Raw genomic sequence first — 13400 nt, 5'->3', positions numbered from 1 at the left:
TTAGGTTGTATGACTGGCTCAGCAAACTGTTGTCAGCTAAACTGGACCTAATGTTTTTACCTTATTGCTTCATACTTTAAAAGATTTTAGGACCGGGCACGGTAGCCTAGTGGCTAAATCCTCACCTTGCACACCTGGGATTCCACATGGGTGCTGGTTCGTATCTCGGCTGCTGCACTTCCCATCCAGCTCCCTGCTTGTGGCCTGGGAAAGCAGTCAAGGATGGCCCAAAGCCTTGGGACCCTGCACCCGCATGGGAAACCTGGAAGAAGTTCCTGGCTCCTAGCTTTGGATCGGCTCAGCTCTGGGTGTTGTGGTCATTAGGGTGTGAATTATCAGACAGAAGATCTTCCTCTCTGTATTTCTTCTCTCTGTAAATCTGCCTTTCCAATAAAAATAAATATATATATTTTTAAAAAGTATGTTATATACAGGAGCAAGTGCTGCTTACAAAATGGTAGAGTTCATTTGGAAGTTGAGGAAATGAAACATACATGCGGATCAGGAAGACAATGAGTAGGAGAGAGGCAGGCTTTCCCTTCTGCCCTGTGAGTTGATAGGAAGACACCAGCAAGCTGCCCCCTTGGCAAGCTTCTTCGAGCTTGAAGAGGGGCTGGTTACATGACAGCATGCCCAGGTCCCAAGTGAGGGGAAATTGGTCAGCTGATTGACAGCTGGGTAGCCGGGAGTCCACAGGCAGAAGAGGTGTGGCTTCCAACTCTAAGCTAGCCATCTGGTACCAGTAATTTTTTTTAATAGAGTGCCTACTCTTCTTTTAAAATTTATTTTTATGGGAAACTCAGATTTACAGAGAGAATGAGAGACAGACAGAAAGAGCTTCCATCTGCTCATTCACTGGCCAAGCAGCTGCAATGGCCAGAGCCTGGAGCTTCATCTGGGTCCCCCACACGGGTGCAGGGTCCCAAGGCTTTGGGTCATCCTCCACTGCTTTCCCAGGTCACAAACAGGGAGTTGGGTGGGAAAAAGGAGCAGCTAGGATACGAACCAATGTCCACATGGGATCCTGGTACATCCAAGGTAAGAATTTAACCACTAGGCTATCATGCTTGGGAAATAATTTTACTCCAATATATCTCCCCAGTTGTATTTTTAGATAATATATATATCTTCCCAGTTGTATTTTTAGATTCAGAATGACCTTACCCATAAATAAGGTTAAACTTATATGGTTTGGCTTTTATGTAGGAGTATAAACTGAGGACCGGATGAAACTTAGTCTTACTTGGTTTTGAACGATTATTTAATTCACTTTTAATGGTTTCAGGGTTTTTTGCATAAACATATATAACTTCAAAGTGAAAATGGAACATTAACAAAAAGGTAATTTAAACTTTTTTTCTCCTATTGCATTTAATTATAAACATCCCTTGCTCCAACTGTCAAAGTATGTGAACAGGAAATTATTTTTAAGAGTTACTGTGCACATTTTTAGTTTGTCAAGTCATGAATGGTTATTAGTAACTCTCAGTTGCTTACTGACTAAGTATCTGTGCTTTAGCTACGAATAGTATTTTTAAAATCAGTTGTTTAGGGAGCAGGCTCTGTGGCATTGTGGATTAAACTGCTAATGGGATGCCCACATACACTATGGGAGTGCTGGGATCAAGTTCTGCTTCCACGAACCAGAGGATGGCTTTAGTACTTGAATCCCAACCACCCACGTGGGAGACCCCAGGTGGAGTTTCTGGCTCCAGGTTTTGCAACTGGGGAAGCCAATGAGCAGAGGGCGAGTCTGTCCAGTGTCACTGGGCCTTTCTAGTGATTAAAAACAAACCATTTAAAACTGTTTACACACACACACACCTATATTTATACTGTGCTAGCTCTCTCCCAGTCTTTACTAGTTACAAAGATCCTAATATATTTCTGCTAACGTAATTTGCCAATTTCTATTTTGCGAACAGCAAAAGCAGCCGCAGCCCCAAAATGTGAACCAAGGTAGGTAAGTTGCATCATAGACCTGGTAACCAACTTCTTTACCTAAAAGCTTACAAACCTAGCCTGTTATTAGTCTCTATTTTCTAATCAAAAAATTTTTCCCCAAAGACAGGCCATCCTATTCAACCATATTTTCAGAGAAGATACCAGTAAAAGTCAAAATATGAATTTTTTCTGGTACTAATTCAAACCCATGAAGCCACAAATATTTTAAACAGTTTATTTTAGCCCATTGATAACACGTGGGAAAATCTGTGAATTCAAAACCTAGCAAAGAAATTAGGTTTACCTTTTCCTAGATGTTTACGTATGCCAACCAAGAAATTTACAGAAGATAAAATATGTGGAATTGACAGCCGTCAGGCAAACGGAAAATTTTCTAAAATCTGACCGGTTCTGTAAGCGGTTTATCACGGTGACGAAGGGAGGTGACCACCCGGTGGTGCCAGCAAAGGGCACTACAGATTTGGCTTCAACTCCGCACGGTCAATGCTCTACATAACCATGCTGTCCAAAGGAAATCTAAACGTCTCCAACGGCTATATTACCATAACAGAAACTACACTTTTAATAAATATAAGCCTGCATATCAAACTCATTCCTTCAACATGTAACTGATTTTTAAAATTCCGCCTAGTAATTCCCTTTCCTGGATGGACTTGGGACTGCTGCGCTATACCACTGTAATTGTACAGAGGAAAAGAGTTTGTGCAGGGGACCAATGGGAAGGCTGGAGGAGGAAATCCCTTCAGCGTATAGCACTGTTGTTATTTCAAAAGGTGGTAGAGACCAGTTCATACGATATTATATTATTACGCAGGTAATATGCAGGTAAGCCCTCAAGGTGTGGGGGGCGGGGATTGGGAGGGATTGAGGACAGGCCCCAGGAGATTGGCAACTGCAGGTGAATGCCTAGGATGATTGGTCAGTGGGCAGAGTTGGGGAAGGGGCTGGAAGATTGGGGGTGGGAGTCTCAGGTGGAATGCCAGGTTACATCTGATTGGTGAATGGCTGGACTGGCGCGAATTTCGTGAGCTGTGAGGAAGAAGAAATGGTGCGGGGGTCCCGGGTGGGATATTGGAATAACTCCTTACAACTGTACCATTAAAAAAAAACAAACAACAACAAAACCCAGCTCCCGTTCCTCACACCAAGCCTTCAAACGAGGCTGTCTCCATTGGCACTGCCAACCAGAGCCTGCAGGGCACGCGACCCGGCGCTCGGCTGACCGCCGCCACCGGCTCCGTGCGGCCCCGATCCGGCGACGCCGAGGGCGGGGGGCCTCCGAGGAGGGACCGCCTTGTGATGTCACAGCTGTGGGGGCCAGAGCCAGCGAGGCTCGGGGTGCCACCCACCTCCCCCCCACACACACACCCCTCGTCCCCAGCCCCGGCTTCCCAGAGTCAAAGACTGTCAGTGTGAGAAGCCGACACTGCTGGAAGAAACCACAACGAAACGCCCACCGCCTGACCCCAAACCCGCTGCTTTCGGCCGCGTCCTACCGGAGCGCGAGCGCAGCCAGGAAGGTTCGCGGAGGTTCCAGAACACCGGGAGAACAGGTAGGGCGCTTCCGGGTACGGATCTCTGCCTCTGCTGATTGGCTGGATAGTGCCATCACGTGATGCAGACACGGGGTGTGGCCACTCCGTGCCCCGCCCCTCGGCCCTGCCCCAGCCGAGAGCCGGTTTCCCAGGCAACCGCAGCGAGCGGCGTGTCCACGGCCGGCGTGGGGCTCGAGCGGGTGTCGTGTCCGCCGCCAAGACAGGGCCAGGCGGGTCAGAGCGGAGTTGCCCCGTCTTGGATTGCCCCGGAACTCATCTTTCCTCTGGAATAAGGCGAGTGTCCGAAGGCCGGGGAGGGGCTGCACAAGGTGTTTGCGCCCCCTCAGCCCTCCTCTGCCACTCCCCGAGGAAGGGCAGGCGAAGCCCCACTCAGGTCCTGGGAGCTCGGAGAGGGTGCGGGGGACAGGGTGGCAGTCATGAGGCGGAGGCCGTGGACGCGGGGCTCCAGGCGCCTGTGCGGCCCCGCAGCCGGCCGTTAAGGCGCTGGGCCGGGAGGACCCCCGAGTGCGCGATGTCCGTCCGGGCCCTCGGGGTGCCTGACGGGTGGCATGATGGGTCCTGAGCTGTTTATACCCAAGCCTTGTATGCTGTCCAATCCTTCTGCTTTGCTGAAAAGAAACTTGATTCTCTCAGAATGACACCCCCCCCTTCCTTTTCATGGCGGCAGACACAACTATGCCGGTATTCTCAGTTATGTTCTAGTTTGGCAGGTACGGCAAGCATTCGTGTAAGTTATGCCGCATAGGAGTCTGGTGTGATTGACTCCAGCCATTCAACAACCTTCTGAAACGGTTGGAAGGTGCCAGGCACTGCGATAGGTCCCTGGGTCTTGCCCTCCAGCAGGGCAGACCAGATCTGTAAACATCACAATACCATGGGCAGGTGCTGAACCCGGGGCATTCTCACAGAGGCGGTGCTTTCAACACCACCAGGGGGAATTAGTCTTCAGGAGCGTGTCAGGGGGAAGACATTTGGGGAAAACAAAATATGGCAAAGTGCAGAAACAGAGAACTGGAGTTGTGGCCAGAGCCTGGGGTGCTCTGAGGAGGCTGTGGCTGATGAAGGACACGGGCAGCAGAAGAGATGGGAACACTTCCTGCGGGAATAACCATCAGAGAGGTGACTGTCACCTCAGTGCAGACGACAGGGTGGAGGGAAGTCAGAGCGTCCAGGTAAGGGCAAGTGATGAAGGCTTGAAGCAAGGCAGAGGCAACTGGAAGGGAGAGATTAAATAATAATAAGAAGAAGATGATAGGCATTTAAGGGGCATGCTTCCCAGATCTGTATTTCTCTCTTCCTGCTCTCCAAAAAATAAAGGAAGTTGATGAGGAATATACAAAAGATTGATGAAGATCGGGCTGAAACTAGAATCTGTCCATTTGTAGTGACCTCAACTCTATACTGGGTTATTTTTTTTTCCATACTGGAAATTTTCAGCAGCAAATAAGGTGAAGAGGTGGGGAGACCTAAGCAGACTCTGGAAAGAACTTTCCTAGAGGGCAGGAGAGCACGTGGACGCTGGCCATAGGACATTCACCTCCTGACAGAATCCCAAGTTTCCTCCTGGAGGTTTCAGCCATTTGTGACGTAAGAACACGAGGCTCGTCAGTACCAATAAGATCCATCACATTAACCACCGTCACCATCTGCACTGCCCCTGCCTCCCTCTCTCCTTACTACAACTGCCCCTTACCCAGCATCCTTTGCCTTAGACCTCTGGAGTCTGTTTTCAATAGGGTAGCAAAAGTGAGCTTGTTCTGTACTTAACTCCTTTTTATTGTTTTATCAAACTCCTCGTATAGTGTTTAACCTTATTCATAATAAAATTCAAAATGCTACAAGGGCCTGCTAGATGCCCAGCGACTGGGCCCCATCACTCTGTCTGACTTCATATCCTGCCTCTGTTTGCTTTACTAGTCCGTAGACATGCCAAACACGCTTGCACCATGTTACTGTGCCATGATTGGTCCCTCCACGGGGGTACCCTTCCCCGGATTCCCTCAGGGCTCACACTGCCCACTTCCTTCCGTCTTTGCCTTTTACACGTACAGTAAGATAACTGACGTGGTGCTGCTCGCTGGCTTCCTGCCCCTCCCGCTGAGTGTGTTAGTCTGCTGTGTGCTACAGTAACGTGTGTCTGCTGCTGTCCTTCTGTTTTGTGACAATCACTTGAATTGTAGAATAATTGCAGTTATATCCATTTCGACTTTTGTCTCTCTTTCCACTCCTATTTATAAATCCAAAGGACAGACATTGCTGTGGCCAGCAGGAAAAAACATTTAGAGAGTCAGTGTTTAGCCCCAGCCAGAACTAGTACTCAAGGCAGTGTAAATAAGTATATAGTTACACTTTCATATGATACTGTACCACATGTGTGGTCTCTGGAAAAGCTATAGCTACTTTATCTCCTTACAGTTTTTATGTAGGTCTGTCTTCATCCAACTTTTCATTCCTGTTTAACCAAGCCAGCTTTCTCCTGTCTCCTGGGTAACTTTTATTAACAACTTATTAGCTGTATTTTCGTATTTTCTCCTTATGTCATCATGCACATTGCATATGGGTACACACACACACACACACTTCTATGAAGAATGTTATTGTCTTTATTTCCCATATGGCCACAACAGTCACAGGCCAAAGCCAAGAGTCAAAAATTCTATCCTGGTATCCTCGTGGGTGTCAGGAGCTCAAGTACTTGAAACATCTGCTGTCCTAACAGGAACAATAGCAGGAAGCTAGGCTGGAAGCAGAGCGCGGGCACTCTGACACGGGCTACTGGCATGGCGAAGCAGTGGCGCTTAACCCAGTGAACCACAATGCTGGCTCCTCAAACATACTTGCACCCAAATTAATCTATATTCTAACTTCTTCCATTTTTCTATGCATTTTTGAAGTAACTTGTATAGATTTTATTGAAGCTATATAGGAATTAATTGGTTTGTAGCATTCAGATTGAAGGAGAAGTTGGCTGCTTCTTTTCATAAACATTTAGCACTAGGCCGGCTATGTTACTAGGCCTCACAGAGCCCCCCTTTGCGATCTGAGTACACTTGGAGAACTGTACTGGTTTGGATTCCACAGTATAATATAGATTACAGAGCCTTTCAAAAGAGAGAACAGGAATCTAGTAAGAGGACTCAAAGACTGGAGAAGGAATGAAGTCAGGGTGCAGATGGGAGGTGACTGCTTCCCTTGAGCGTTGGAGGTTCACCCTGGAAGAAAAATCACTTCTTAAAATTAGAACCCAGAAGGTAGGATGATGAGGAAAAGGAAGATTCAGGGAGAGACATATTTAAAGCCAGAATAGACAATTGACTTTCTACCAGAAACCTTCAGAAAGAGGATAAAATGTCTTGGGGTTCAGACACTTGGAAGTGTGCCATGAAGATTTCAAACCAGCAGCCGGTGGCTCGGCCTGAACCTCCTCAAGGTCCCTTCCCCCCCGGACTGCTATGACTGCACTGTTGAGTTCAATCTTTCATTTTTGTCACTAGACAGATCTTATTATGACCATCGTTTTTAATGGAAGATGATTGAAAGTGAAACCCTAAACCAAGAAGAAATAATTAAAGAACTGGTGAGTCCAAGACAAATTTCTTTTTGACATTTGCAACACTATTTGGGGAAGATTTTTTTTTATCCTCCTCTATGGAGCTGGGAGGGTAACCAGTGATTTCATCTACCCCACAACTTTTGGAAGTAGAGAAAAAAATCTTGTGTGTGCTAGGAATGTCTCCCTTGTTGGGAATCAGTGACATCAGTGCGATTGATACTTGATAATGTCTATTGGCAAAGGTCGGTTTTCACTATTTAGCCCAATGTCTTTCTTTCAAAACAGTGTCTGTGCAATGGTTTATCACATGAGGTGGTTGGAAAAGAAGGATCAGATACTTCAAAACTGGAGATGTTTTTTTCAGGGTATCCCCGAATAGTTGGATTATCATTATTTTCTGATTTAACAAGTCTTACAATTGTCGCCCAAGATATAAAAGAAATCTCAGGTTTAGAGACTTGCTTTCACCTTAAAGAACTCTGGATTGCTGAGTGCTTCATAGAGGTAAGTTTAAACATATAACATACATGGAATGTTTTATCCTGAATTTTGGAGTTTGGAAAAGTAACTCATTTTAATACATGAAACATATGTGTGGGTCAAAACAGACAGATAACTGCTGATTTCTACCAAAAAACATAAATAAGAAATCAAAATACACACTTAGGCTGTTCTTCAGTTACCAAATCATGGTATAGATTAGTAGAAAAACTGGTTTGCTTAGATGCTACTGGTTGGATTGAAGTTCCAACATCTACTTTAAAAATCATTCTTGCAAAATAATTCAGAAGTCACAGAAATATTTAGACATTTTGATTCAAAAAATTCCTATTCTAAGATTCTGTCCCATGGAATTAATTCAACAGTAGAAAACAACTTGTATGTATGCAGCTATTGATTGCAGTATTATTTGTAATAACTAAAAATTTGAAACAAGCACATACCACATAGGGTAATTTGAAGAAATTAATGTAAACAGGGCCTGGTGCGATAGCCTAGTGGCTAAAGTCCTCACCTTGCACATGCTGGGATCCCATATGGGTGCCGGTTCTAATCCAGGCTGCCCCACTTCCCATCCAGTTCCCTGCCTGTGGCTTGGGAAAGCAGTTGAGGACAGCCCAAGACCTTGGGACCCTCTACACATGTGGGAGACCCAGAAGAGGCCCTTGGTTACTGGCTTCGGATTGACCCAGCTCCAGCCATTGTGGCTCACTTGGGGAGTGACTCATCGGATGGAAGATCTTCCTTTCTCCTCCTTTCTGTATATCTGACTTTCCAATAAAAATAAATAAATCTTTTAAAAAATTAATGTAAACATAAAATATTTTTAAATTATCAGATATTATAACCTTAAAACCATAAAAACATTTTAGGTAGACTGAGGGGTGGGGGGGAGACAAAAACAAACATATTAGCATTATGATTGCAACCATATAAAATGCATAATTAAAATGAAAGGAAACATGCAAAATTGAAAATAGTTGTATTTATATGGCAAGATTCATAATTTTTTCTTTTCAAAATTTTAGCTTGCTTTTTCAGAATATTGATTTTGTAATAAAATGTGTTCACATGAAAATATGCTTAGAAGCATACTTTATTAGAAGAATTAAAGAGAAAATCTAAGCTAACAGTATTCAATCTTTTTTTTTACAGAAAATTGGAGGTCTCCAAAAATGTAGCAAATTGGAAAAATTGTATTTATATTATAATAAAATTTCCAAAATAGAAAATTTAGAGAAATTAACCAGATTGGAAGTCCTTTGGCTGAACAACAATGCAATTAAAAATATTGAGGTAAGACCACCTCGGTGCTTTGGGTAGGAAGTAGGTGGTGGTTGCGGTGTTGAAATCTGAGTTTCCAAGATCATGTATGATTAAGGGTCAGAATATTCACAGCCAGTGGAATTACTGTTAAAATAACAAACCTTTTGTGTCACATAGAAGAGGATTCATAGGGATATATTTATCTACCCTTTACAAATTCCAGGGAATTTACTATTCCTTAAAAATGAAGCAGGAAGTTTAGAGAAGTGACGATGTACATGCACTCTGCATTTTCCCCTTCTCTTCCGTCTCTGCTCCCATCCTGGTTCCCTCCTTCACTGATTCCAAAGTCAACAAGCTGGTCTGATTGAGACAGCACCTTCCCTTGGCACCCACGCAGCACCCAGCACCCAGTCCTGACTAACCAGAGTGATTAGCCATGATTTGTAAATGTGAGTTTTAATGATATTTTCACAAGAATTTGTTGCATAAATTTTAGGGCTTGCAGACTTTGAAGAATTTAAGTGATCTTAACCTTGCTGGGAATCTCATAAGCAGCATAGGTATGTAAGCTTTCTTTTGTAATCTGACATGACGCTACTATAATTTCCCGTCAGTACAAAATAATTTGATTTTTTTTTAGACTTATACATTATGTCTTTACATGGCATTATAAAGTCTGTGATTGGATGCAATGTATAATTAGCAACCATTACCCAGTGGTTGCTAACTAATGCAATGTCCTGCTAATCTTATTTATATGTAAGAACTGATGACCATATGCGGCACAGTTAATGACATATTATGGAAAAGAAATGTAATTTCTATTTCATCTTGTTTTTTTAAATTGAAGGTAAATGTCTTGACCCTAATGAACGATTGGAAAGATTAAACCTCTCTGGAAACCAAATATGTTATTTCAAGGTATGTTTTAAATGGAATAATTCATTTTTATTTATTAACCTTGATTTTGAATCTTTCTCCTTATAAGGAATAATTTCATTATTTTAGGCTACCTGATGCGATAGGTAATTAGAGCCAACTAACTAAATTATCCTAGATGATGTGACACTATTAAAATCAGACAAATAACTATTTACTTGGTTCATAGGATGTCATTTTCTCTAGCTTGCTTTCAGTGTTTCTGTCTGAATCTCCTAAATGAGTTCTTTAATTTTTTTACTTCTTTTTATTATTATGAATCTCCTAAATGACTTCTTACCCTCCACTGGCGCCGTAGTGATGGATTACACCTGCTTAGTTGTGTGGTCTTCTCATTTTGTCTGCATTCATTCTCTCAGTAACCTTGTGATGTCCTTCTGACCCTAAATAGCGTCTGTCTGCTGATGAAGTTAGTGACTCAACTTTCCTTGACATCTCCTTAGAACTATAGACGTCTACTCTAACTCAAACTGTTTCACCTCCTACAGGTGCCTCCCTTTCCTAATGGCTTTTTCTTCTTCCAGTCACTTAAGCCCAAATCCTTACAGTCATGTATGACTTTTGAGTATGGTGACTTCAGTTTTAAAACCAGCCCAGGAACAAATTCTGTTGAATCCACCTTCATAACTAGGGTCTGTCCTTTTCTTAGCACCCCCATCATTTCCAACCTGGTTCAAGATAGCAGCATCTCTCACCAGAGAAACCATCCCCGCATTTATCCTTTCCCTGTTCTCAGTCTGTTGCCCTTCTAGCTGCCTGATGGAATTTTTAAAAATGTCATATCATCGTTCTTTTTCTTAAAATCTGTCCTTGGCCTCTCGTCTTCCAGGCTGGAAATCTGTTCTTACAATGGCCCAGAAAACTGGTGACCAAGTCCTCCTGCATGGAAAGAATGAAAGCCAAATAAAAGGATTTAAATGTTTGTTGCATGTCGCGTGGGTGGACGCAGGTGGCATTCATAATTTTGACAATGTGACATTAAAAGTGCTTATTGAAACATTTCCTTCAGAAAAATATTGAGGAGACATGCAATCAATGTATCGTAGGAATAACTTTGAATTGCCTATTATTAAACTTTCACTGAAAGAAAAATATCAGGAGATACCAAAAAGCTGTGGAATATGATAGAAAACATACCTAAAAAGAAAAGTTATATAAAATTGTATTTTATTAATCAGATTGAAAAGATTTGATATAAAATTTTTGAAGGTCTAACAGAATTTTATTTTAATTTAAAAATTGTTATTTATTGAGAAAAGATTCCCCTAGTGCATTGGCTCGTTTTCCTAATGATCGTAGTGGAGGGGCCAGAAACAAGAAGATCACCCTGACCTTCACTGGCAATGACTTGAGTCATGGCTTGTGCTTCCAAAGGCCTGCGTTAGCAAGACGCTGGAGCCAGGAACCCGAACCCTAGGTCCAGCAGTCTGGGGTGCAGGTGTTCCAGTCTCTAGGCAGTCACTGACCCCCAACAGGCAGCTGACAAACTTTTTCTGCAAAGGTTTTATTTATTTAGGCTGCACTGTAAATGGCCTCCATCACAAATTCCTCTTTATTTTTTTTTTCTCATACTTACAAAATGTGAATACTGTTCTTGGTTTGTAAACTGAGGCCAAAACCCATATGAACCCCTGGCTTACAGGCTTCTGAGTGAGCAACTGGCCACAGGGATGATACATTCAACAAAGTGAGCTCCGTGGGGAACGGCTCCTAGGAGGAGCATCCCCTCACCTCCTGAAAAGGAAGCTGGCTCCCAGCAGGCACTGCTACACTAAAAGAATTGGAATACACAAGTAGGATGATGTCAGTGTACTGACAGGGACAGAGTGAGCAAAAGGTAAAGACGGAGCAGAGTCTGGTGCGTTTCACAGTTTCAAGTGATTCAAAATAACTGAACCAGAAACTGTGAAGTCCAGCCCAGAAAAGAAAAGGCTGAAGGAGTCAAGGCAAGATCAGGTGGCAAGTCAAGAAAAGTGTAACCCAGGGCAAGCACCAGGAAAAACACTGGTCTTGAAGTACAGTAAGCGAGAATAGGGGCCTCAATGAAAAGTGATGGGAATCAGAAATTCCATGGTGATTACTTGTGATGGAATAGGAAGATGATGAGCTGTATTTCTAGGTGGCAGCTGTAGAGAATGGGGTGAAGGAACCAGAGAACTGCAGAGGCTCAGGAGCAGCTGTCAGCGAGAGTGGCTGTGCAGGGGATTGTCCTAGCAGAGAAAGACCCTCTCATGCTGCTCCAGGTTCCTGCTGCAACACAGGGGTAGCAAGTAGTTAACATGCAGAACTCTGTGTTCTACCGGTTCATCACTGCTGAGCTGCCTGTCAAGGTTTAGCTTGCTATCCCCTACAGACAAACATTTTAGCCCTCTAAGTCCTTTTAATATGGTTAAGCCTGTAATCAGAATGCATTATATTAGATTACGGGTACTCTGAAATCAGCCATTGCCTCCTCTGGAAATAACTGCCGCAATTAATTAATTCAAGATTTCTGTTGTTTTAGGATATTACCAATTTAGCCAGGCTGTCTTGCTTAAAGGATTTATGTCTGAACGACCCTCAGTATAAACCCAATCCAGTGTGTCTGCTGTATAATTATTCCACACATGTATTGTTTCACTTGCCTTTCCTTCAAAGACTGGACACCCTTGATGTATCAGCGAAGCAGATCAAGGAACTGGCAGACGTAAGTGCATGTCTAACCAGGTACATGTGACTCAAGCTTGCTAATTAACTGCTTCTTTCTGGTTGTGTTTATAGAGCAGCATGGAAGGTAAGATGATCAGGTCGGTTTTTATTACCAATTCTACTTCTGTCCAAGTGGGCTGCGTAATCCACATAAAAACATACAAATAATAACATTACTACTAGAATTTGAATTTTTGATGATAGTACTGGAAATGGAAATGGTAGAAAGATATTGTAACCTAATGTATATATATTACTATATATTATATATTATATATATATAAATTGGAAAAACGTTTGTGCTGTAAATATATAATTATAGATTGACTAAAACTGGATATGTAGCCTTTTGTGTATAGTATTATATAACAAAATTACAGCAAAAAAAAAAAATCCTTGACTAATGCTGGTAAGGAATTGCTAGAGTTTAAACTAATGAAAGCAGGCTGGGGATTCCTGGAAATGTCAGTGAATCTGCGTGCCCATGACATCTGAAATCCTCAAGACAGTCTGGGGTGCCACAGTGAGCCTCCTGATGCAGGGGTCACTTTGATATGCCGCTGAGGGATTTCTCATTTTACAAGGAGTTCCTGGGAGTTTCAGTATTTATTAGTAGTCTTTCCACGTTACCCTTCTACTGCTCCTTCCAGCCCAGTGCCAGTTACCTTTGCTCAATTTCATCCAACTAATCAATCATTGTTCTGAGCAGCTAGGTGCACCACGTTCATGGATGCTCCCACACAAGACCCTCTTTATTTTCTCCTTGTGGGTCATGCATCATCTCAACATAGGTAGGAAATGTCTTTTTAAAATATCTTATTTAGCTTTTCTTGCTATCCTGAAGGTTCATTCTCATATCCTACTCTTTGATTTTTTCCCCTCAAGACTGAGATGTTTTCTTTTCCATGCTCAATCCAAGAAACAAAGTA

General features: G+C 43.0%; 1 protein-coding gene across 2 annotated transcripts in view; it reads left to right on the top strand.

Annotated features, from left to right (window-relative positions):
- The first annotated feature begins 3610 nt into the window (after positions 1 to 3610).
- LRRC9 (leucine rich repeat containing 9) overlaps positions 3611 to 13400 on the top strand; it is an 85805-nt gene continuing 76015 nt past the window's right edge. For both annotated transcript variants that reach the window (XM_058655542.1, XM_058655543.1), the window contains exons 1-7: positions 3611 to 3798; positions 7020 to 7098; positions 7360 to 7578; positions 8731 to 8871; positions 9341 to 9404; positions 9695 to 9765; positions 12287 to 12469. In XM_058655542.1, the coding sequence (XP_058511525.1) occupies positions 7051 to 7098; positions 7360 to 7578; positions 8731 to 8871; positions 9341 to 9404; positions 9695 to 9765; positions 12287 to 12469 (726 nt within the window). In that variant the 5' untranslated portion in view covers positions 3611 to 3798; positions 7020 to 7050. The remainder of the gene's footprint in view (positions 3799 to 7019; positions 7099 to 7359; positions 7579 to 8730; positions 8872 to 9340; positions 9405 to 9694; positions 9766 to 12286; positions 12470 to 13400) is intronic.

Source organism: Ochotona princeps, chromosome 26, assembly GCF_030435755.1.
Source record: "Ochotona princeps isolate mOchPri1 chromosome 26, mOchPri1.hap1, whole genome shotgun sequence".
NCBI classification, from domain to species: Eukaryota; Metazoa; Chordata; class Mammalia; order Lagomorpha; family Ochotonidae; genus Ochotona; species Ochotona princeps.
This window is presented reverse-complemented; position numbering and strand designations above follow the sequence as displayed.